General features: G+C 34.2%; 1 protein-coding gene across 1 annotated transcript in view; it reads left to right on the forward strand.

Annotated features, from left to right (window-relative positions):
- Window positions 1-25826, forward strand: part of LOC134722247 (synaptogenesis protein syg-2-like) — a 56398-nt gene extending 30572 nt beyond the window's left edge. Inside the window, exons 5-22 of the mRNA XM_063585856.1 lie at window positions 95-427; window positions 1040-1330; window positions 1942-2232; window positions 2646-2771; window positions 4088-4255; window positions 5898-6203; window positions 6529-6798; window positions 15909-16190; window positions 16431-16549; window positions 17739-18114; window positions 18848-18946; window positions 19738-19896; window positions 20185-20342; window positions 21449-21574; window positions 23215-23374; window positions 23826-23908; window positions 24535-24748; window positions 25607-25826. Of these exons, the coding sequence (XP_063441926.1) occupies window positions 95-427; window positions 1040-1330; window positions 1942-2232; window positions 2646-2771; window positions 4088-4255; window positions 5898-6203; window positions 6529-6798; window positions 15909-16190; window positions 16431-16549; window positions 17739-18114; window positions 18848-18946; window positions 19738-19896; window positions 20185-20342; window positions 21449-21574; window positions 23215-23374; window positions 23826-23908; window positions 24535-24748; window positions 25607-25719 (3674 nt within the window). The 3' untranslated portion in view covers window positions 25720-25826. The remainder of the gene's footprint in view (window positions 1-94; window positions 428-1039; window positions 1331-1941; window positions 2233-2645; window positions 2772-4087; window positions 4256-5897; window positions 6204-6528; window positions 6799-15908; window positions 16191-16430; window positions 16550-17738; window positions 18115-18847; window positions 18947-19737; window positions 19897-20184; window positions 20343-21448; window positions 21575-23214; window positions 23375-23825; window positions 23909-24534; window positions 24749-25606) is intronic.
- Window positions 25827-26061: the final 235 nt, after the last annotated feature.

The raw sequence follows: 26061 nt of genomic DNA on the forward strand, positions 1-26061 counted from the left end.
TGGATATATCTGAAAAAGAACAGTAAATATACTGCAGTTGAGATCTAAGTTTACAGCTTTACTCCATTTAATTCATTAATGATAATAATTTCAGTTCCGCCAGACATTGTGGAGATTGATGGCTATAGTAATGGTACTAAAGTGGATGTGAATGAATCCACACCGCTACTACAGTTAACTTGTCACGCTAAGAATGCCAGACCTGGTGCAGGAATAGAATGGTATAAAAATGGACGACTTGTTACCACAAATATCATTAATACTACTGAACCAATCACAGTTGATAAAAGGGAGAACACAAAAAGTGTGATATCAATACGAGGAGATCTGAGGAACGAGCAACAAGGAGCAGTATACACATGTAGAGCTACACATGAAGCTATCACAATCTCAACATTACAGACTATGGTGACACTTAATATTCTTTGTAAGTGTATATATAAATCTTAAATCTAAGTAAACAAAAGACAATAGTAAAATAACATTGGACCTGTTATAGATTTAAGGGAGAAAGCAACTTTCATATGAAAACATTGTGTTTATTGTTGTTGTAGAAAATTTATACTCAGAGGATTTTTATAATGTTCATTTATTGATATGGCTTTGGTACCAAATGAAGAATTTATGAAAAATTATTTGTTTGGTAAATTTCTTCTACAATAATTGTTCGATAGAGGTTAATAACTTTGATTTACCATTATACCATTACTTATGGCATGAAAATTCCTTAATAATATCTATCCCATTCTATGCCGTTTTATATAGGTTCAAATAGATAGAGCTAGTAGTAAGCAACCAGGGGCAGATAAGCCTTACTCAAGTGATTTGTGTGTGATCTATTAAAATACAATTATCCAGACACCATACTCTTAGTCTAATGCAAAAGAAAGCTTCATGTGATAATTTATCAATTAATAAAACAAAAGCAAAGGTAAATTGTCTCTATTTCAGTTTTTCATCTGCATCTCACATTTCTGTAATATATCCCCAAATCCAAAACTGAATAGGGTATATCTTTTCATTTACTTTTATTTTGCAGATCCCCCAGCCATTCCTATTATAACAGGGTACCAGTCTAAGAGTCCTGTAAGAGCAAAGGATACAGTTCGTATGATCTGTGAGTCAGTAGGAGGGAATCCTGCTCCACAAGTTGTTTGGTTTAAGAATGATAAGAAGTTAGACTATTCCTTTAGTATTGGTCATGGAAAATCTACAAATGAGTTGACATTTACTGCTGATCCTTTAGATAATGATGCTATTTATAGATGTGAATCGTCCAATCAGGCAACACAGTTACCTCTGACAACACAAGTCACTCTTGTTGTCCATTGTAAGTATTTGTATGAAGATCAGGATTATTTCCTCTTGATAAGTGTCATCTATTGAACCATGACCAAGGATACCAGAAATGGATATGGTTTTATCAGTCAGTAAGAGATGTGGTATGAGTGCCAATGAGACAATTCTTTATCCAGGTCACAATTTTTATAAAAAAAAACATTATATCTTAAAGTTTGGTCTTCAACAAAAAGCCTTGGTTCACACCGAACAGCAAGTTATAAAAGGCCCCAAATGACTAACATAAATCATTCAAACATGAAAACCAACAGGCGAATCTATATCAAAAGAGAGAAACGAAAAACAGGCTTACATTTGACCTTTTCAGGGTTTTTTCCCTGTAGACTTTGTCTATGTTTTAAACTTGTGTTGTCCAAAAGCTGACTTCAATTGGTCAGGCTTACATTTGACTATTTCAGTGATTTTAAAACAAAGAGTCAAGAATAACAAAATTACTTTTCAACACTCAATGATTTATTTTATGATTTTTTCACCTTAGACACATCTTGACTGAAATGATTGACTAGTCCTCCATCAGTCCAGGGATCAATTACCACCACTAGGATGACTGATTTGAGTATAAATGACATTTGTTTGTTTCAGTTCCTCCAAAGTCTGTGACCATCACAGGACAGAAGTTAGGGAAGGCAGGAGAGCAGATACAACTCAAATGTACATCCTCAAATACTAACCCTCCAACTAATCTAGCATGGCTGTCTAAAGGACTGACCGTGGCTGGGGCTAACGAACAGGTGGAAGCTTCTGATCAGGGAGGTTACATCACTACATCAACCTTAACTGTTACCCTAACAAACCAGGAGCCTACTGTGTTGTTTATGTGCCAGGCAGCTAATTACAGTACTGTGGTCAGCACAATAGAACTAAGTGTTTTGTGTAAGTATGTTTTATATCAAGTCAACAATGACTGCCACCAAATCATATTAGTAAGTTTGTGATAGTAAGATGAGTAATACATTACCATTGAATGTTACCTTTAACCATTGGTTTATCTGGAAATTAAATGTTCTATGAATGACAGCTTTTCTATAGGCTTATACATTGCTATATGTAAACTTTGGCAAAACCACTAAATTAAATATCCACAAACATGTAAGTTTTCTCTAATCCACAAAATTGGTACCCACATATTAATAATAAATGAATCCACAGTAACCAAATTCAATGTCAAGCTGTTATAGAATTTTTCCAATGACAGTAACCACGATAAATTAGTAAAATAACATTGACCATGAAGCACAGATAATAAACAAAGGTATAGCATTGTAAATATGTGTTTTATATTGTAGACCCCCCCGGAAGACCTACTATAGAGGGTTATAACCCCAATGATTTTGTTGCTGCAGGCTCTGCCAAAAGCCTGAAATGTGTATCCAGTGGTGGTAATCCAACTGCTACCTTAAAGTGGTTTAAAGGTATGTAAAATAAAGTCCTCCTGCCACCCTGCAGTGGTTCAAAGGTATGTAAAATAAAGTCCACTTGCCACCCTAAAGTTGTTTAAAGGTATGTAAAATAAAATCCTCCTGCTACCCTAAAGTGGTTTAAAGGTATGTAAAATAAAGTCCTCCTGCCACCCTGCAGTGGTTCAAAGGTATGTAAACTAAAGTCCACTTGCCACCCTAAAGTGGTTTAAAGGTATGTAAAATAAAATCCACTTGCCACCCTAAAGTGGTTTAAAGGTATGTAAAATAAAATCCTCCTGCTACCCTAAAGTGGTTTAAAGGTATGTAAAATAAAGTCCTCCTGCCACCCTGCAGTGGTTCAAAGGTATGTAAAATAAAGTCCACTTGCCACCCTAAAGTGGTTTAAAGGTATGTAAAATAAAATCCTCCTGCCACCCTAAAGTGGTTCAAGGATATAAATAAGAATATGTGGTATGAGACAATTCTCCATCTGAGTCACAACAATTAAAGGCCTGAACCTTGACTCACACTGAACAGCAAGCTATAAATGACCCCAAAATGACTAGTGCAAATCAATTCAAACAGGAAAACCAACAGTCTAATCTATATAAAAATGAGAAACATGTATGAACCACAACAACAAACAACAAACATTGAACAATAGGCTCCTGACTTAGGACAGGTGCATAAAAATGCAACAGGTTTTAACATTTAAAAAGGCGCCAACCTGAGACAGTAGTGTAACATTACCACATAGAAAAACACAAAGGAATGTAAAATAAAATCCATCTGCCACATTTGAGTGTTTCAAAGGTATGTAGTAAAAAATAACTGAGTCTCTGATTTAGTTTAAACATATTTATTTATAGTGGATTGGGAAACAAGTTTTGCAACTTATATTAATCCCTTTCCACTTTGCGGGTGCGAGTGCTGCCTTGTAGCGGCATTAGCCTACTCTTTTTCGAAATCTACAAGGGTGTCTTTAACGTGCAAGAGATGTGGCTCTCTTTTAACACGGGCCAGCCATTTATCGTCCCCGTCCGACGGACAATCATCGTTTCCTCAAGACCATACTCGCAAATGGTGTCAAGGGAGAGCCGAAAATTGAGTTCCTGAAATTTTCATCCCAAACGGGAATCGAACCAGGAACCTTTGTGTTAGTAGTCCGATGTACTAACCACTACACCACGGCTCTCAGTCTCTGATCTATTATCATTATTATCAAAGTTTTAAATAAAATCCAAATGCTATAATGAAATAGTTTTATATGATTGAATTTAAAAGAGAATGGTTCTGGTTTAAGGATATGCTTGCTCTCTATTTTCTAGGTAATGAAGAATTGACCTCTGAACCTCAGGTGAATGTAGGAAATGTGGTGACATCAGATTTGATTTATGTTCCCAAACCTTCAGATAACCAAGCAGAAATTAAATGTACAGCATCAAATGAAGCTACATCTGTTCCTTTGGAAAGAAAACTGACCATTACTGTGTATTGTAAGTCCACACTTATCTTATAAAGAAAACTGACCATTTCTGTGTATTTTAAGTCCACACTTATCGTATGAGTAATAATGAAAACAGACCATTACTGTGTATTGTAAGTCCACACTTATCTTATGAGTTATAATGAAAACAGACCATTACTGTGTATTTAAGTCCACACTTATCTTATGAGTAATAATGAAAACAGACCATTACTGTGTATTTTAAGTCCACACTTATCTTATGAGTTATAATGAAAACAGACCATTACTGTGTATTTTAAGTCCACACTTATCTTATGAGTTATAATGAAAACAGACCATTACTGTGTATTTTAAGTCCACACTTATCTTATGAGTAATAATGAAAACAGACCATTACTGTGTATTGTAAGTCCACACTTATCTTATGAGTAATAATGAAAACAGACCATTACTGTGTATTTAAGTCCACACTTATCTTATGAGTAATAATGAAAACAGACCATTACTGTGTATTGTAAGTCCACACTTATCTTATGAGTAATAATGAAAAAAGACCATTACTGTGTATTGTAAGTCCACACTTATCTTATGAGTAATAATGAAAAAAGACCATTACTGTGTATTTAAGTCCACACTTATCTTATGAGTAATAATGAAAACAGACCATTACTGTGTATTTTAAGTCCACACTTATCTTATGAGTTATAATGAAAACAGACCATTACTGTGTATTGTTAGTCCACACTTATCTTATGAGTAATAATGAAAAAAGACCATTACTGTGTATTGTTAGTCCACACTTATCTTATGAGTAATAATGAAAACAGACCATTACTGTGTATTGTAAGTCCACACTTATCTTATGAGTAATAATGAAAACAGACCATTACTGTGTATTGTAAGTCCACACTTATCTTATGAGTAATAATGAAAAAAGACCATTACTGTGTATTGTAAGTCCACACTTATCTTATGAGTAATAATGAAAACAGACCATTACTGTGTATTGTAAGTCCACACTTATCTTATGAGTAATAATGAAAAAAGACCATTACTGTGTATTGTAAGTCCACACTTATCTTATGAGTAATAATGAAAACAGACCATTACTGTGTATTGTAAGTCCACACTTATCTTATGAGTAATAATGAAAAAAGACCATTACTGTGTATTGTAAGTCCACACTTATCTTATGAGTAATAATGAAAACAGACCATTACTGTGTATTGTAAGTCCACACTTATCTTATGAGTAATAATGAAAAAAGACCATTACTGTGTATTGTTAGTCCACACTTATCTTATGAGTAATAATGAAAACAGACCATTACTGTGTATTGTAAGTCCACACTTATCTTATGAGTAATAATGAAAAAAGACCATTACTGTGTATTTAAGTCCACACTTATCTTATGAGTAATAATGAAAACAGACCATTACTGTGTATTTTAAGTCCACACTTATCTTATGAGTTATAATGAAAACAGACCATTACTGTGTATTGTAAGTACAATATTTATTCAACTTACAAGTTATAATGAAAGCAGACATTCTTCATACTTTGGTCTCTTGTGGATCATTATCCTAATGACAATCATCATGCATCTCCTTATTCTAAAAATACTAAATACGATTATTATAAAATCTAAATGTTTTAAATTGTTATTTCAGTTCCACCCATGTCAGTTAATATCACTTTTTCGCCTCCTGAACCTAAATCCGGTCAAGTTTTACGCCTGACATGTACCTCTGGACCAAGTAACCCTGCAGCTTCCATTATCTGGGTGAAGAGTGGTACCAGGATGAGAGGGACTAACCAGGGAAACACTCCATCAGACCATGGTGGATATACTACAACAAATATCCTAGAGATAGCAAGTCCTTCATATGACGATCATGGAGCTGCCTTCTTCTGTGAAGCTAAAAACCTGGTCCTGGATAAAGGATGGTCAGATGCAGTCACACTCAATGTTAAATGTAAGTTTACAAAATTCAAATTATGATGTTATCTTTTGTAATCCTTTCTCGCAATACCTCTGATTTTTATACCAACACAATACATTTTTGGATTCTGGTAATGATATGTCTTTGTCAGCTTCGTCGAAGTGTCATTTTCTGCAACATTTTTGTCCAAAGACACAACAAACAAATATATTGTATGGACAATAGATTTAGTTTTAGTGAATGGATATCTATGAAATCTGCAAAGAAGGTTCAATATCACAATTAAACCTGTATTTAATGCCTATGTTTTATTTGTACAGTTAAACTTGTATTTAATGTCGATATTTTATTTTTACAGTTAAACCCGTATTTAATGCCTATGCTACCCATCACATAGAGATAGTAGAAGGACAGAGTGCGACCTTGAACATGACAGCCCTGGGAAATCCTATTGACCTTACATACAGTTTATACAAGGATGGTGTGGAAGCTTCTTCCTCAGCTGTGGACATCAGTAATGGCATACTGGAACTGTCTAGTATAGCTAAGAGTGATTCCGGGTCCTACTCACTGAAGTCAGAAAACACTCAAGGGGCAACATATCACAACTTTACTATTAATGTTACATGTAAGTTAACACACATGGGGCGACATATCATAACTTAAATATATTTGTTACCAGTGACGGATCCAGGGGAGGGTCCCCGGGGTTGGAATATATAATTTTAAAATGGCTGGATCCGCACCTGGTTACATATATAAATCTAAATCAGGGAGTTGTTTTTTCTCATTTGCCCATAAATATGTTAGCATATGAAAGCAGGCGCTCTAACAAGTGAACTTTCTATGTGTGTATCTAAAAATCATGCTTAAAGTGAGATGTGGGTTATGACAATGATTCTGCCTCAATTACCTCTATTTACCTCCCTTTTACTTGTTATAAGGTGTGAAGCTCTAAGTTGTTATTTTGTTTTCAGATCTTGCCTCTATTACCATTATTTACCTCCCTTAACTTGTTATAAGGTGTGAAGCTCTAAGTTGTCATTTTGTTTACAGATCCTGCCTCTATTACCTTTATTTACCTCCCTTAACTTGTTATAAGGTGTGAAGCTCCAAGTTGTCATTTTGTTTTCAGATCTTGCCTCTATTACCATTATTTACCTCCCTTAACTTGTTATAAGGTGTGAAGCTCTAAGTTGTCATTTTGTTTTCAGATCCTGCGTCTATTATCACTAGTTACCTCCCTTTTACTTGTTATAAGGTGTGAAGCTCTAAGTTGTCATTTTATTTACAGATCCTGCCTCTATTACCAGTATTTACCTCCCTTAACTTGTTATAAGGTGAGAAGCTCTAAGTTGTCATTTTGTTTTCAGTTCCTGGCTCTATTACCACTAGTTACCTCCCTTAACTTGTTATAAGGTGTGAAGCTCTAAGTTGTCATTTTATTTACAGATCCTGCCTCTATTACCACTATTTACCTCCCTTAACTTGTTATAAGGTGCGAAGCTCTAAGTTGTCATTTTGTTTTCAGTTCCTGGCTCTATTACCACTAGTTACCTCCCTTAACTTGTTATAAGGTGTGAAGCTCTAAGTTGTCATTTTATTTACAGATCCTGCCTCTATTACCATTATTTACCTCCCTTAACTTGTTATAAGGTGTGAAGCTCTAAGTTGTCATTTTATTTACAGATCCTGCCTCTATTACCACTATTTACCTCCCTTTAACTTGTTATAAGGTGTGAAGCTCTAAGTTGTCATTTTGTTTTCAGATCTTGCCTCTATTACCACTATTTACCTCCCCTTAACTTGTTATAAGGTGTGAAGCTCTAAGTTGTCATTTTGTTTTCAGATCCTGCCTATATTACCACTATTTACCTCCCTTTAACTTGTTATAAGGTATGAAGCTCTAAGTTGTCATTTTGTTTTCAGATTCTGCCTATATTACCACTATTTACCTCCCCTTAACTTGTTATAAGGTGTGAAGCTCTAAGTTGTCATTTTGTTTTCGGTTCCTGGCTCTATTACCACTAGTTACCTCCCTTTAACTTGTTATAAGGTGTGAAGCTCTAAGTTGTCATTTTGTTTTCGGTTCCTGGCTCTATTACCACTAGTTACCTCCCTTTTACTTGTTATAAGGTATGAAGCTCTAAGTTGTCATTTTGTTTTCAGATCCTGCCTCTATTACCACTTTTTACCTCCCTTTAACTTGTTATAAGGTGTGAAGCTCTAAGTTGTCATTTTGTTTTCAGATCTTGCCTCTATTACCACTATTTACCTCCCTTAACTTGTTATAAGGTGTGAAGCTCTAAGTTGTCATTTTGTTTTCAGATTCTGGCTCTGTTACCTCTATTTACCTCCCTTTAACTTGTTATAAGGTGTGAAGCTCTAAGTTGTCATTTTATTTACAGATCCTGCCTCTATTACCACTATTTACCTCCCTTAACTTGTTATAAGGTGTGAAGCTCTAAGTTGTCATTTTGTTTTCAGATCCTGCCTCTATTACCTCTATTTACCTCCCTTTTACTTGTTATAAGGTGTGAAGCTCTAAGTTGTCATTTTGTTTTCAGATCCTGCCTCTATTACCACTATTTACCTCCCTTTTACTTGTTATAAGGTGTGAAGCTCTAAGTTGTCATTTTGTTTTCAGATTCTGCCTATATTACCACTATTTACCTCCCCTTAACTTGTTATAAGGTGTGAAGCTCTAAGTTGTCATTTCGTTTTCGGTTCCTGGCTCTATTACCACTAGTTACCTCCCTTTAACTTGTTATAAGGTGTGAAGCTCTAAGTTGTCATTTTGTTTTCGGTTCCTGGCTCTATTACCACTATTTACCTCCCTTTTACTTGTTATAAGGTATGAAGCTCTAAGTTGTCATTTTGTTTTCAGATCCTGCCTATATTACCACTATTTACCTCCCTTTAACTTGTTATAAGGTGTAAAGCTCTAAGTTGTCATTTTGTTTTCAGATCCTGCCTATATTACCACTTTTTACCTCCCTTAACTTGTTATAAGGTGTGAAGCTCTAAGTTGTCATTTTGTTTACAGATCCTGCCTCTATTACCATTATTTACCTCCCTTAACTTGTTATAAGGTGTGAAGCTCCAAGTTGTCATTTTGTTTTCAGATCTTGCCTCTATTACCATTATTTACCTCCCTTAACTTGTTATAAGGTGTGAAGCTCTAAGTTGTCATTTTGTTTTCAGATCCTGCCTCTATTACCAATATTTACCTCCCTTAACTTGTTATAAGGTGTGAAGCTCTAAGTTGTCATTTTGTTTTCAGATCCTGCCTCTATTACCATTATTTACCTCCCTTAACTTGTTATAAGGTGTGAAGCTCTAAGTTGTCATTTTGTTTTCAGATCCTGCGTCTATTACCACTAGTTACCTCCCTTTTACTTGTTATAAGGTGTGAAGCTCTAAGTTGTCATTTTATTTACAGATCCTGCCTCTATTACCACTAGTTACCTCCCTTAACTTGTTATAAGGTGAGAAGCTCTAAGTTGTCATTTTGTTTTCAGTTCCTGGCTCTATTACCACTAGTTACCTCCCTTAAATTGTTATAAGGTGTGAAGCTCTAAGTTGTCATTTTATTTACAGATCCTGCCTCTATTACCACTATTTACCTCCCTTAACTTGTTATAAGGTGTGAAGCTCTAAGTTGTCATTTTGTTTTCAGTTCCTGGCTCTATTACCACTAGTTACCTCCCTTAACTTGTTATAAGGAGTGAAGCTCTAAGTTGTCATTTTATTTACAGATCCTGCCTCTATTACCATTATTTACCTCCCTTAACTTGTTATAAGGTGTGAAGCTCTAAGTTGTCATTTTATTTACAGATCCTGCCTCTATTACCACTATTTACCTCCCTTTAACTTGTTATAAGGTGTGAAGCTCTAAGTTGTCATTTTGTTTTCAGATCTTGCCTCTATTACCACTATTTACCTCCCCTTAACTTGTTATAAGGTGTGAAGCTCTAAGATGTCATTTTGTTTTCAGATCCTGCCTATATTACCACTATTTACCTCCCTTTAACTTGTTATAAGATATGAAGCTCTAAGTTGTCATTTTGTTTTCGGTTCCTGGCTCTATTACCACTAGTTACCTCCCTTTAACTTGTTATAAGGTGTGAAGCTCTAAGTTGTCATTTTGTTTTCGGTTCCTGGCTCTATTACCACTAGTTACCTCCCTTTTACTTGTTATAAGGTATGAAGCTCTAAGTTGTCATTTTGTTTTCAGATCCTGCCTCTATTACCACTTTTTACCTCCCTTTAACTTGTTATAAGGTGTGAAGCTCTAAGTTGTCATTTTGTTTTCAGATCTTGCCTCTATTACCACTATTTACCTCCCTTAACTTGTTATAAGGTGTGAAGCTCTAAGTTGTCATTTTGTTTTCAGATTCTGGCTCTGTTACCTCTATTTACCTCCCTTTTACTTGTTATAAGGTGTGAAGCTCTAAGTTGTCATTTTATTTACAGATCCTGCCTCTATTACCACTATTTACCTCCCTTAACTTGTTTTAAGGTGTGAAGCTCTAAGTTGTCATTTTGTTTTCAGATCCTGCCTCTATTACCTCTATTTACCTCCCTTTTACTTGTTATAAGGTGTGAAGCTCTAAGTTGTCATTTTGTTTTCAGATCCTGCCTCTATTACCACTATTTACCTCCCTTTTACTTGTTATAAGGTGTGAAGCTCTAAGTTGTCATTTTGTTTTCAGATCCTGCCTCTATTACCATTATTTACCTCCCTTAACTTGTTATAAGGTGTGAAGCTCTAAGTTGTCATTTTATTTACAGATCCTGCCTCTATTACCACTATTTACCTCCCTTTAACTTGTTATAAGGTGTGAAGCTCTAAGTTGTCATTTTGTTTTCAGATCTTGCCTCTATTACCACTATTTACCTCCCCTTAACTTGTTATAAGGTGTGAAGCTCTAAGTTGTCATTTTGTTTTCAGATCCTGCCTATATTACCACTATTTACCTCCCTTTAACTTGTTATAAGGTATGAAGCTCTAAGTTGTCATTTTTTTTTCAGATTCTGCCTATATTACCACTATTTACCTCCCCTTAACTTGTTATAAGGTGTGAAGCTCTAAGTTGTCATTTTGTTTTCGGTTCCTGGCTCTATTACCACTAGTTACCTCCCTTTAACTTGTTATAAGGTGTGAAGCTCTAAGTTGTCATTTTGTTTTTGGTTCCTGGCTCTATTACCACTAGTTACCTCCCTTTTACTTGTTATAAGGTATGAAGCTCTAAGTTGTCATTTTGTTTTCAGATCCTGCCTATATTACCACTATTTACCTCCCTTTAACTTTTTATAAGGTGTAAAGCTCTAAGTTGTCATTTTGTTTTCAGATCCTGCCTATATTACCACTATTTACCTCCCTTTAACTTGTTATAAGGTGTGAAGCTCTAAGTTGTCATTTTGTTTTCAGATCTTGCCTCTATTACCACTATTTACCTCCCCTTAACTTGTTATAAGGTGTGAAGCTCTAAGTTGTCATTTTGTTTTCAGATCCTGCCTATATTACCACTATTTACCTCCCTTTAACTTGTTATAAGGTATGAAGCTCTAAGTTGTCATTTTGTTTTCAGATCCTGCCTATATTACCACTATTTACCTCCCTTTAACTTTTTATAAGGTGTAAAGCTCTAAGTTGTCATTTTGTTTTCAGATCCTGCCTATATTACCACTTTTTACCTCCCTTAACTTGTTATAAGGTGTGAAGCTCTAAGTTGTCATTTTGTTTACAGATCCTGCCTATATTACCACTATTTACCTCCCCTTAACTTGTTATAAGGTGTGAAGCTCTAAGTTGTCATTTTGTTTTCGGTTCCTGGCTCTATTACCACTAGTTACCTCCCTTTAACTTGTTATAAGGTGTGAAGCTCTAAGTTGTCATTTTGTTTTCGGTTCCTGGCTCTATTACCACTAGTTACCTCCCTTTTACTTGTTATAAGGTATGAAGCTCTAAGTTGTCATTTTGTTTTCAGATCCTGCCTCTATTACCACTTTTTACCTCCCTTTAACTTGTTATAAGGTGTGAAGCTCTAAGTTGTCATTTTGTTTTCAGATCTTGCCTCTATTACCACTATTTACCTCCCTTAACTTATTATAAGGTGTGAAGCTCTAAGTTGTCATTTTGTTTTCAGATTCTGGCTCTGTTACCTCTATTTACCTCCCTTTAACTTGTTATAAGGTGTGAAGCTCTAAGTTGTCATTTTATTTACAGATCCTGCCTCTATTACCACTATTTACCTCCCTTAACTTGTTATAAGGTGTGAAGCTCTAAGTTGTCATTTTGTTTTCAGATCCTGCCTCTATTACCTCTATTTACCTCCCTTTTACTTGTTATAAGGTGTGAAGCTCTAAGTTGTCATTTTGTTTTCAGATCCTGCCTCTATTACCACTATTTACCTCCCTTTTACTTGTTATAAGGTGTGAAGCTCTAAGTTGTCATTTTGTTTTCAGATTCTGCCTATATTACCACTATTTACCTCCCCTTAACTTGTTATAAGGTGTGAAGCTCTAAGTTGTCATTTCGTTTTCGGTTCCTGGCTCTATTACCACTAGTTACCTCCCTTTAACTTGTTATAAGGTGTGAAGCTCTAAGTTGTCATTTTGTTTTCGGTTCCTGGCTCTATTACCACTATTTACCTCCCTTTTACTTGTTATAAGGTATGAAGCTCTAAGTTGTCATTTTGTTTTCAGATCCTGCCTATATTACCACTATTTACCTCCCTTTAACTTGTTATAAGGTGTAAAGCTCTAAGTTGTCATTTTGTTTTCAGATCCTGCCTATATTACCACTTTTTACCTCCCTTAACTTGTTATAAGGTGTGAAGCTCTAAGTTGTCATTTTGTTTACAGATCCTGCCTCTATTACCATTATTTACCTCCCTTAACTTGTTATAAGGTGTGAAGCTCCAAGTTGTCATTTTGTTTTCAGATCTTGCCTCTATTACCATTATTTACCTCCCTTAACTTGTTATAAGGTGTGAAGCTCTAAGTTGTCATTTTGTTTTCAGATCCTGCCTCTATTACCAATATTTACCTCCCTTAACTTGTTATAAGGTGTGAAGCTCTAAGTTGTCATTTTGTTTTCAGATCCTGCCTCTATTACCATTATTTACCTCCCTTAACTTGTTATAAGGTGTGAAGCTCTAAGTTGTCATTTTGTTTTCAGATCCTGCGTCTATTACCACTAGTTACCTCCCTTTTACTTGTTATAAGGTGTGAAGCTCTAAGTTGTCATTTTATTTACAGATCCTGCCTCTATTACCACTAGTTACCTCCCTTAACTTGTTATAAGGTGAGAAGCTCTAAGTTGTCATTTTGTTTTCAGTTCCTGGCTCTATTACCACTAGTTACCTCCCTTAAATTGTTATAAGGTGTGAAGCTCTAAGTTGTCATTTTATTTACAGATCCTGCCTCTATTACCACTATTTACCTCCCTTAACTTGTTATAAGGTGTGAAGCTCTAAGTTGTCATTTTGTTTTCAGTTCCTGGCTCTATTACCACTAGTTACCTCCCTTAACTTGTTATAAGGAGTGAAGCTCTAAGTTGTCATTTTATTTACAGATCCTGCCTCTATTACCATTATTTACCTCCCTTAACTTGTTATAAGGTGTGAAGCTCTAAGTTGTCATTTTATTTACAGATCCTGCCTCTATTACCACTATTTACCTCCCTTTAACTTGTTATAAGGTGTGAAGCTCTAAGTTGTCATTTTGTTTTCAGATCTTGCCTCTATTACCACTATTTACCTCCCCTTAACTTGTTATAAGGTGTGAAGCTCTAAGATGTCATTTTGTTTTCAGATCCTGCCTATATTACCACTATTTACCTCCCTTTAACTTGTTATAAGATATGAAGCTCTAAGTTGTCATTTTGTTTTCGGTTCCTGGCTCTATTACCACTAGTTACCTCCCTTTAACTTGTTATAAGGTGTGAAGCTCTAAGTTGTCATTTTGTTTTCGGTTCCTGGCTCTATTACCACTAGTTACCTCCCTTTTACTTGTTATAAGGTATGAAGCTCTAAGTTGTCATTTTGTTTTCAGATCCTGCCTCTATTACCACTTTTTACCTCCCTTTAACTTGTTATAAGGTGTGAAGCTCTAAGTTGTCATTTTGTTTTCAGATCTTGCCTCTATTACCACTATTTACCTCCCTTAACTTGTTATAAGGTGTGAAGCTCTAAGTTGTCATTTTGTTTTCAGATTCTGGCTCTGTTACCTCTATTTACCTCCCTTTTACTTGTTATAAGGTGTGAAGCTCTAAGTTGTCATTTTATTTACAGATCCTGCCTCTATTACCACTATTTACCTCCCTTAACTTGTTTTAAGGTGTGAAGCTTTAAGTTGTCATTTTGTTTTCAGATCCTGCCTCTATTACCTCTATTTACCTCCCTTTTACTTGTTATAAGGTGTGAAGCTCTAAGTTGTCATTTTGTTTTCAGATCCTGCCTCTATTACCACTATTTACCTCCCTTTTACTTGTTATAAGGTGTGAAGCTCTAAGTTGTCATTTTGTTTTCAGATCCTGCCTCTATTACCATTATTTACCTCCCTTAACTTGTTATAAGGTGTGAAGCTCTAAGTTGTCATTTTATTTACAGATCCTGCCTCTATTACCACTATTTACCTCCCTTTAACTTGTTATAAGGTGTGAAGCTCTAAGTTGTCATTTTGTTTTCAGATCTTGCCTCTATTACCACTATTTACCTCCCCTTAACTTGTTATAAGGTGTGAAGCTCTAAGTTGTCATTTTGTTTTCAGATCCTGCCTATATTACCACTATTTACCTCCCTTTAACTTGTTATAAGGTATGAAGCTCTAAGTTGTCATTTTTTTTTCAGATTCTGCCTATATTACCACTATTTACCTCCCCTTAACTTGTTATAAGGTGTGAAGCTCTAAGTTGTCATTTTGTTTTCGGTTCCTGGCTCTATTACCACTAGTTACCTCCCTTTAACTTGTTATAAGGTGTGAAGCTCTAAGTTGTCATTTTGTTTTTGGTTCCTGGCTCTATTACCACTAGTTACCTCCCTTTTACTTGTTATAAGGTATGAAGCTCTAAGTTGTCATTTTGTTTTCAGATCCTGCCTATATTACCACTATTTACCTCCCTTTAACTTTTTATAAGGTGTAAAGCTCTAAGTTGTCATTTTGTTTTCAGATCCTGCCTATATTACCACTATTTACCTCCCTTTAACTTGTTATAAGGTGTGAAGCTCTAAGTTGTCATTTTGTTTTCAGATCTTGCCTCTATTACCACTATTTACCTCCCCTTAACTTGTTATAAGGTGTGAAGCTCTAAGTTGTCATTTTGTTTTCAGATCCTGCCTATATTACCACTATTTACCTCCCTTTAACTTGTTATAAGGTATGAAGCTCTAAGTTGTCATTTTGTTTTCAGATCCTGCCTATATTACCACTATTTACCTCCCTTTAACTTTTTATAAGGTGTAAAGCTCTAAGTTGTCATTTTGTTTTCAGATCCTGCCTATATTACCACTATTTACCTCCCTTTAACTTGTTATAAGGTGTGAAGCTCTAAGTTGTCATTTTGTTTTCAGATCCTGCCTCTATTACCACTATTTACCTCCCTTTAACTTGTTATAAGGTGTGAAGCTCTAAGTTGTCATTTTGTTTTCAGATCCTGGCTCTATTACCACTATTTACCTCCCTTTTACTTGTTATAAGGTGTGAAGCTCTAAGTTGTCATTTTGTTTTCAGATCCTGCCTCTATTACCACTATTACAGAAGAAGTCAGTAAAGGTGTTGGTGGAATAGCTTATTTTGAATGTGAGGCTGAAGCCAATCCATTGGTCCCTAACATGATCACATGGTCTAGACAAGGCTTTGATATGACTAAAACTAAGCAGACATATGATTCCTCTGGTAAAAGTTACCTTACCGTGACCGAGCTAGCCAAAGAGGATTCTGGGATGTTTACATGTACAGCAGACAACAGAATAGGTTCTCCATCAACCAAAGAGGCCAAACTTATTGTTGTTTGTAAGTTAACAGAGAAATAATTTATAAAAAGATATGATATAGGATGAACACTCTTGTTACCATAAACTTATTTTAGTTTGTAAAGTTAACAGAGAAATAATTTATAAAAGAAATGAATACTCTTGTTACCACACTCTCATGTTGTTCTAAAAAATACAATTATTTAAAAAATAGTTTTAACCAAATAATACTTAGACAGCAAGGGATCAATGAAGAAGACAACTTTTCTCTCAATTTCAGTTGACCCCAAGATAGATAAGTCACCACAGTATGCCAAGGCTGCAGGGGACCAAGGTGACACAATTGAATTGATGTGTAAAGCTGAAGGATCACCAGAAGTCCATTTCAAATGGAAAAAGGTCAGTCCAAAAATAAGTGTCAGTATTGTAACAAATTCAAAGGAGTCATCCCCATTGCAAACAAAGGGCCAGCACTACTAAAAGCAAAGGGGGTCAGCATTGCTACAAACAAAGGGGTTAGCACTCATACAAACAAAGAGGGCAGCACTATAAAAACAAAGGGGTCAGCACTCCTACAAACAAAAGGTGCGGAAGTGCTAAAAACAAAGGGACAAGCACTATAAAAACAAAGGGGCAGCACTGCTACAAACAGAGGGCAGCACTGCTACAAACAAAAGGGGCAGCACTGCTACAAACAAAAGGGGCAGAACTGCTAAAAACAAAGGGGCAAGCACTATAAAAACAAAGGGACAGCACTGCTACAAACAAAGAGGGCAGCACTATAAAAACAAAGGGGACCAGCACTGCTACAAACAAAAGGGGCAGGACTGCTACAAACAAAAGGGGCAGAACTGCTAAAAACAAAGGGGCAAGCACTATAAAAACAAAGGGACAGCACTGCTACAAACAAAGAGGGCAGCACTATAAAAACAAAGGGGACCAGCACTGCTACAAACAAAAGGGGCAGCACTGCTACAAACAAAGGGGACAGCACTTCTACAAACAAAGGGGCAGCACTCCTACAAACAAATAGGCTGTTCTCCTACAAACAAAGGGGCCATCACTGCTACAAACAAAGAAGTCAGCACTGCTACAAACAAAAGGGGGCATCACTGCTACAAACAAAGAAGTCAGCACTGCTACAAACAAAAGGGGGCATCACTGCTACAAACAAAGAAGTCAGCACTGCTACAAACAAAAGGGGGCATCACTGCTACAAACAAAAAAGTCAGCACTGCTACAAACAAAGGGGCAGCACTCCTACAAACAAAGGGGCCAGCACTCCTACAAACAAAAAAGTCAGCACTGCTACAAACAAAGGGGCGGTTCTCCTACAAGAACAAAGAAGGCAGCTTTCCTACAAACAAAAAGGTCGGCACTACTAAAAACAAAGGGGGCAGCACTACTATAAGCACAAAGGGGCAGCCTTTCTAGAAACACGAAGGGGCGGCATAGCTACAAACATTGTTTTTAAAGACCTTGTATTAATCGGAAATATTACTTTGTCTATTAAAAAAAAATTGTGAACTTTACTGTTTTTGTTAAATTTAAGACTTCTATAATCTGAGTGAATATTGATATGTTACAGGATAATGGAGAGATTTCTAATGGAGGCCAGTTTCAAGTTTACAGTAAATTTCTAGAGGGTAACCTCTATCAAGGAGAACTGAAGATAGTAAATGTAGTGAAAGCTAACTATGGAAGTTACATATGTGAAGTGGCCAATAAAAATATGACAGTCACAGACATGTTTACAATAAATGTGGATGGAACCAGTATTCCTGATGCTCCGTACGACTTAAAGTTCATCAACTCTACACACGACAGTATAACGGTCGCATGGAAACCGGGATTTAATGGTGGATTAACACAGACTTTTATTGTCATAATACGTAAATCTAACATGAATACCAAGACAACCATAGAGCTTAAAGAGGAAGATGGTACTATCTATTCTATCAAAGGTAGGCAATCAATCAAAAGTCATCAAGGAACTTTCAAATTATTTTAGTACTCATCTCAATAATTATGGTAAACTATTTAATTATCCCCCTTGTGATGTGGTTCAGGAGGCTTAGACATACCAGCCACCTATCCAGTCTTGTTAGCATTCTTACGTGTACAATTCTGGACAGTTTTTTTATCAAACTATAATTGCTTTATATCAACATCATCTCAGACTAGTTCAAAAATCAGTGCAGTCTCATGTATGCTTGCCATATATTTATGAAATATCAAAGGTTTATATCACCAATGTCTTGGACCAATGTTTATATCAAAAAGGGTCACAAAGATTTTTATGAAACTTATATCATAGGTTTATGCAATCATTGTCTCGAACAAGTTTAAAATCATAATAACAATATTGTTAATCCAGGCATGCGCTGGAAAGTAATCATCAACCAGTTGATGTTTTTCTGTATATAAAGAAGGAGAAGAAGAAGAAGTTTGAAAATCAGTGCCAATCCCATATTTTAAAAAGAGATATGCCTCTTTGAAATAATGATATATGTCAGAAATTGCATTGTATTTGCTCTCAAGCTTTATTTTCTTTAAAAATTTATAAGAATTTTTCATAAAAAAGGAAAAAGTTTTATTAGTTATTACCTTTGGACAGATATGTACAATGCTGAAGACATTGGAAGTCTTGTTATTATTTTAGGACTAATCTTTATTTACATGTTGGACTATTTTCAGGTTTAGAAAGAGCTACAGAATACACCATTGCAGTGAAGGCCAAGAATGACCATGGTCCAGCCTCATCTTCTCCTGTACCTATACAAGCTAAGACTTTGTGTAAGTAGACGTCGTAAAGCTAAGTCATTGTTAAATTGAATTAAAGACTACCTGAGTTAAGACTTTCTCATATTTTCTGGACCAATAAAAGTCAATATTTGTATAGATTCTATGGACGGTAAAAATTTTCACAGAATCATAGAATAGACTAGAACTAATTAGACATAATCTTCCACATTAGATCCTACTGAACTTTATGACAGGTCATTGAAGGGTGTACAAATATCAGAAGGCATTATGCATTTAAAGCAGCATTGGTAAGATTCTAGGGTATTCTTGTTTGTCATTTATAAATATTTTACTCTGTAAGTGTTATAGTGACTGTAGAGTTCTTCAAACTTTAAGTACATTTAAGATTAATAAGATGTACCAAGAAATATCTATTATATATTATTTGATAAAGCAAAGTTTGATTTTAGAAAAGACCTTACAAGGAAAAACTTAGATATACAAATCCTTTGGTAATAATTGAACATAATCAAATCAAAACAACATAGTTTGTAAATTATCAACCTGAATTTCTCATTTCAATACAAATCAAAAACCTCCTTGTAAAACTGACATTATTAAATGTGCTGAAAATAAATTCTGAGCTAAAAAAAACAACAGAAATTTTGCATAGATCTACAATTCCCACAAACAAGATACTAATTTTGTGTATCCTTATTAATAAGGGAATACCACTTCTAGGTGACCATAATTCATCATTAAAAAAATAAAACCATTAAGGTGTTAATCAATCACGTAATGTATTCTTATTCTTTATAATGGACATGTTATTTACATTTCAGTGTCCGCACAGGAAGGAGATAATCAGCTAGCCCAGTCAGATGACGATGACATGCCAGTGATAATTATACTGGTTGTCTGTATCGTTGGGATCTTTTTACTGGCTCTTAATATTGGACTGATACTGTTCTTTGTTAGGAAGAGAAAAAAGAGATTAGAAAGTAAGTATAGAGTACCAGTTTTAGCTGAACTGGTTGTCTGTATCATTGGGATCTTTTTCCTAGCTCTTAACAGTAGACTGGTTATGTTCTTTGTTAGGAAGAAAATAATAACTATATAGATAACATTAATACTGTGCAGATATGTGAATCCTTTACAGCCGAACATATATATTATAGAGAATTGTTTTAAGGTGGATGCTCTTGTCATATCTATACTTTATTTGAATACTATACATCTGTATCACAATCATATAACTACATGTTAGTGTTGTGACTTTATAATTCTAGGTAACAGTGATACAACTAGTCATACCAATACTATAGAGTTATATGGACCAAATAAGGAAGCCAATATGTATCCCATGACTCCATCAGATGACGGTAGGAGTTATGGAACTTATGAGAAGAATATGGATGGCTTTTCTGATGACTACAGTAATTATGAGGTAGGTTATTCCTGTTTTAACTCTTTTTTAGACGTTAGCCTGGTGTGAGATTTTCCTGTGTTTATAATAATGGATTGTGTCAGTTTTGATCTAATATCCCCATTGTCCAGTCTTTTTATAATTATTGTGAATCTTGTTACCTGTTCCCCGTCTGAAAGTAACCATATATTTTGCATGACAATGCATTATAAGTTTCCATAATTGTTGCATGAATGACATGCTAGTTGTTATAGATATTTGTGGGAGAGAAAAAAATATTTGCATCAGAATTGTTTCAGAATTAGAAAAGATAATTTTCAAGCATGTTTACATATTGTTATTAATTTTGTGTTTCTGTTATTTAGAGGAAGAGAAAGGTACTGAGTGTTTTAATTTTGTTATCTTCTTTATTTGTTTACAAAGATTTCTGTGTTGGAGACCCTGAGGGTAATAGGTCCATCTTAAAGATCCTTACAGTATTTGGTTCATCATGTTCATGTATTGTCAAATACACTGTTGACTTCATAATTGTCTAGCTTAAAACTTCATACAACAGTTTTATAAAATTATATTTCAATAAGGTTGATAGATGATATATCTGAAGCCATTATATTTGAGATATAAATTTTAATTCCAATTTTATACCTAGCATGGGTCAATTTAATTTATCTCCCTTGGATAATTATCTCCCCTGTTTTCTGTTTTTTAACAAAATTGTTAATATTCTAAATTTACAGTGTTGTTTGATTGTTTATTTAAAATAAAGGGGTTTTATTTCATATTTAAAGTGAATATTAAATTTATCAAATATTTTAGTAATTTTTTTAAGTTTAAAACTTTAAACAATATGTAAAATGTTTGAAATAAACAAAAGATTTTTTCAAGTGATCTGGATTATATGCTTTCATTGCACAATTTTATCAGTAGTATAGCTTTGGCTTAACAGCTTTTTGTACATTAACATCAAGAAATGAAGGAATGGTTTCACAACTTTTTATTAATTGTAATTTTGAGGGAAAGCCCAAATGACAAAGAATTTGGCAGGTTTATCAAACAGCACTGTTAAATGTTTTACCTGCATGTAGTTCAGCATGACTTGCATGACCTTGAACTTTTTGTTTCCATAGCAAAATGATGGTAAAAGTACAAGTACAAACAGTTCTCATTGTAATTGTTACCAGATCAAGGTCGGAGTAAGATCAAGTGTACGAGGGATAAAGGGAAACTGTTGTCTTCCACACGACTCATCAGGGGTAAACTTTACTATATTATCTAATGTAGGGTGCCAGTTCTCAGTTGAGTAATCTGATCTTTGGCACTGTATACAAGGGACCAGTTTCTCCATTGAGTTGTCTGATCTTTGTCAGCATATACAGGGCACCACTTTCTCCACTTCTTTGATATATCTCTCTATTCACTTGTGGTATTGTAAATGATCCATAATATTCATCGGGAATGAATACTTTAGGTTGATGCTTTTATTTTTATTTTTTTTATTATTTTTTTATCAAAAGCATTTCATGTTTCACTTTTTTGTTCACCCAGCCTAAAAGTAAAAGGCAATTCCAGCTTTTGCCATCACTTAACCTTCATTTTCAATAGTATACTGTTTTAAAAGGTTTTCTGAAGAAAAAAAATCCCTCAAATTGAGAATAAATTATCTTAATGGTAACTATAGCAGAGTTTGTGTTCTTTTATCCACTCTTAACAATAAACAAAGTCATCCTAGCTTCAAATACAACACAAGAGTAAATTGCATTAGATCTTTTGTGAAAATCTTGAAGTAACTTCATTGTTTACCATAATTTGTACCCATTACTTTAACTATCATCAACGCTTCTCCTGAATCACTGGTTTCAAGGACTCTTTAAAGGCTTCTCCTTAATCACTGGTTTTAAGGACTCTTTAAAGGATATTTTTACCATTATGCCTTTTTGTATCTCTAATGCTTGTTGGATAGGAATTAAAATTATATTTTAAATACAAAAGTATCAGTATATCATTTTAAAGTTTAGAAAAGTTGTAGGTAGGGTAAAAAAAAACAATAAATTATAAATAATGTTTGTTTTAAATGATTAGTTAAAAGTAATTACTTGACATAAGTTGGCTTCAGCACCCTAAAAGTCCTCTCTTGTTTAGATAATAAATAACTGCATTAGCAGGAAAGGTGGCACGGCAGCACTAGGTGAAGGTCACTGGGTGAAGGTTATTTAGGGATAGATACTTGTTTGTTTATGTTCTGAGATTTACAGGAGAAAAGATTATCAGTTGAAAGATTCATATATACAGATGTTTTAAGGCCAATTCAGACATGGGGGTAAAACATGGAGATGGCACCCTACAAGTCTGTAACCTATAATTAAAATAAACAACTAATACATCAAGTCAGCATCTATATCATACAAAAATGTGTCCATTCTGTTCATCTCAATTCTCTGAGATGAATACAGTATGACACAAATGTTTTCAGGGACACACTGATATTTTAAAGGTGACATGAATTAAAACACTGTATCCCTTTCTTTCCATCTAGTCCATTGATATCTTTCCCTTATATATTACATATAGGATTCATTTTTAAAGGAGCATAAATTTATCATTTTTGGAGACTGAAATACGTAATCAAGTGAAAAGTCTTATAAATATAAATGATTTTCCTATTTGAAATGAAATAATTTTAAAAAGAATATATTTATACATATATAAACATATATAATGCACTAGTAAAGTATATTTTTATAGAAAGTCTGCACCTAGCTTAAATATTTCTTTTATACCAAATTCTGCACTTTGCCTTTAAGCTAAGATTATAGGGTAGATCTTTGTCTTTATATGCTGTGGAGTACAATTAGAATCAGAGAACAATCATTGATCAATATTTTGTGTTTATCAGGACGAAGATGTTAAGCGTGTGTTCCTGCCTCCACCAGCGTATCAGAGTAGGCAGTACACACCCAGTAAATCTGAATCTCCAATTATGAACCATAAAACATTCCTTTCTGATTCTAGAACTTATTTAGATGAGCCAGATAGACAACAATGGAGATATGAAGGTCAGTTTATAAATACATACAGACAAACATACGAAATTCTACTTAAGACATGACACATCAAGAGATCAACCATTGAATACTGTTCTTAAAATCAACTATTCCAGATGAGTTATATTTGATAATTTACTAAAATAATCAACCATTTTGATATTCCAGATCTTTTTTACAAAGTTATTTTCATTTACCTGTGTATAATATTATTGTAAATGGTGGATTTTTGTTCAATGTAATTTTTGTTTTTCTGAATTGTTTATAAATTGTGACTTGGATGGAGAGTTTTCTCATTGGCACTAATACCACATCTTCTTATATTTATATGATATTGTTCTAAAACAAAAAACTTTTTTGATATTCAAGATCTATATAGTATTGTCCTAAAACAATCAATTATTTTGATATTCCAGATCTATATAATTATGCTCTAAAACAATTAACCATTTTGATATTGCAGATCCATATAAGAATAATAGTCGAGGTAAAGGTTCGTTTGATGACTTCATAGACAATGGCTATGATGATGATACACGACCAAAAGTAAGTATGGTTTTATACCTCCACCATAGCAGAGGGGGCAATAATTTTTACCCTTGTCTGTCTGTACGTCCCGAAATTGGTTATGAAAATGTTATGAATTTCATACATAATGCTTATATCCATAAAACACAGATCAAGTTTAAATATTAGTGCGTTATCTAACTTTAATTTGCCTTTACCAAATGTTATGAAACTTAAACCCAATGCTTACTACCACAAAACTCATATCAAGTTTAAATTTAAGTGCAGTCACTTAACCATTCTAGAGTAATGCCCCTTTACAAAGTGAAAATTACGGAATTTTTATTTTCTGTTCTCTAACTAGTGTGCCTTAACCAAATGCTTTGAAACTTATACACAATGCTTGTTACCACAAAATAGAGATAAATTTGAATTTTGGTGGTGACACATTAACTGTTTTATTTATGCACCTTTACAAATGTCTTTTTTTACTCCTAGTGCCCCATATGATGCAGAAAACAGCCTAAATAATGAGTAGTTAAATATACCATATAAGTGGTGCATGTATTGTTTATTGTTAACATTGACTAGACTTGATAATATTATAAAAAAATATTTGATAAACTTGGTTGTCTAATGATGACTTCATTATTTTCTTTTTGTAGAGTACAACAGATTTTTCTGACAGATCAAGTCGGACAACATCCAGTAGTAGACTGGGCGGTAAAACTCCACCCCCTCAGCCTCCTGTCAGATCATCCAGTAAAGGGGCTACAAATCATTATTCTCAATCACCAGTCCCACCTCTACCTGCCAGAAACTATGACTTGGAGGAGTTACCTCCACCTTTTGAGGATGAACGATATGTTCGTCCACCAGGTAAGTTAATATTAACCCATGTCACGTTTAAAATCAAAACACTGGTTAAAGTGTAATGATGTATCCTTTCAGTTATACCTTTTCATATCAGGATATAACTCATAGTGGATAGCATTAAAAACAATCATGAGACACTTAGCAGAACTTATAACTACACATTGAACACTCACTGAATGATACCAAGTCAAGTGGCAAATATTTCTTTGGGTTTAGTTTTGATAATTTTTGGAAAAGTTTGAACTTTCATTTGGTTCCCAATGAAGGTCATCTGTTTAACAGGCATGTTGCCTTGTGAGATAAATTATACAATAATCTTTGCTATGAACATTTGTTTGTTGGTTTTATCCATATTTTTAACCTTCCATAGATTAATTTTTATCTTTGGGATACCAATTTTTGTGAATTTCTTTGTAATATGTAAAGCACAAATTTTAATGTTCCAAAAAGTACACATCTTTAAAAAATAATATTCAGACTATGTCAAACCTTTGATTTGAGTATCCATGAATTTTTTTTCTAAGACTAAAACATTGGTATCCACAAAAAAAGTAAAGCTACACAACAGTAACAGTAGTTTCTTTATAAGGAAAATCATGTGTGTCAGGTATATCTTACACTTTTCATTGTAAACAAGACAACTTCAAAACTTCAGTGGGAAAATCCTTTATGTGCGTCATTAACAATAAATTAGCTTTAGTATAGATAATATCACATAACTTTTCTAGTAGAACAATTAAAACATGTATTTATTATTATGTACCATATTTCTGTTTTCTGGAGAGAATTATTCATTGAATATTAAACATAGTAATTCCTTTAGATTGTTTGATATTTGAAATTATCTGTTTCTGTTTGCAGGAGGAGAAAATTATTCCACAAACATTATACCAAATCCTTCCTATAATGGACCAATATCTCGAGCCCCCTCTCGGACATACCAAGAAGATGACATGAGGGGCCATCTTGTGTAGCAGTCTGTCTGTGATTCTTGCCTTTGTGATTTAGTTCTGGTAGAACCAGCGTATTATGTACAAGAATCATTCCAAAAATATCTCAATATTATCTTCAAATCTTGGATTTATATTTAATGTAAAATCTGAGGCGCTTATATACAGATCTTGTTTTTTTTCGATAGAACTAGTTTGAAAATGATATCAAGAAACAGTATAAAGTTGTGAGTCGATTGTAAAGAGATCTTTTTTGTCCAAACAATTAGTGGATGATAATTACAGAGAAAACAATATTTTGACCAGTATTAAAGACTATGGACTGTGATTATAGTGTTCTATAAGTACTGTGACATATGTTCACCA

This window comes from Mytilus trossulus, chromosome 6 (genome assembly GCF_036588685.1).
Source record: "Mytilus trossulus isolate FHL-02 chromosome 6, PNRI_Mtr1.1.1.hap1, whole genome shotgun sequence".
In the NCBI taxonomy this organism is placed as follows: Eukaryota; Metazoa; Mollusca; class Bivalvia; order Mytilida; family Mytilidae; genus Mytilus; species Mytilus trossulus.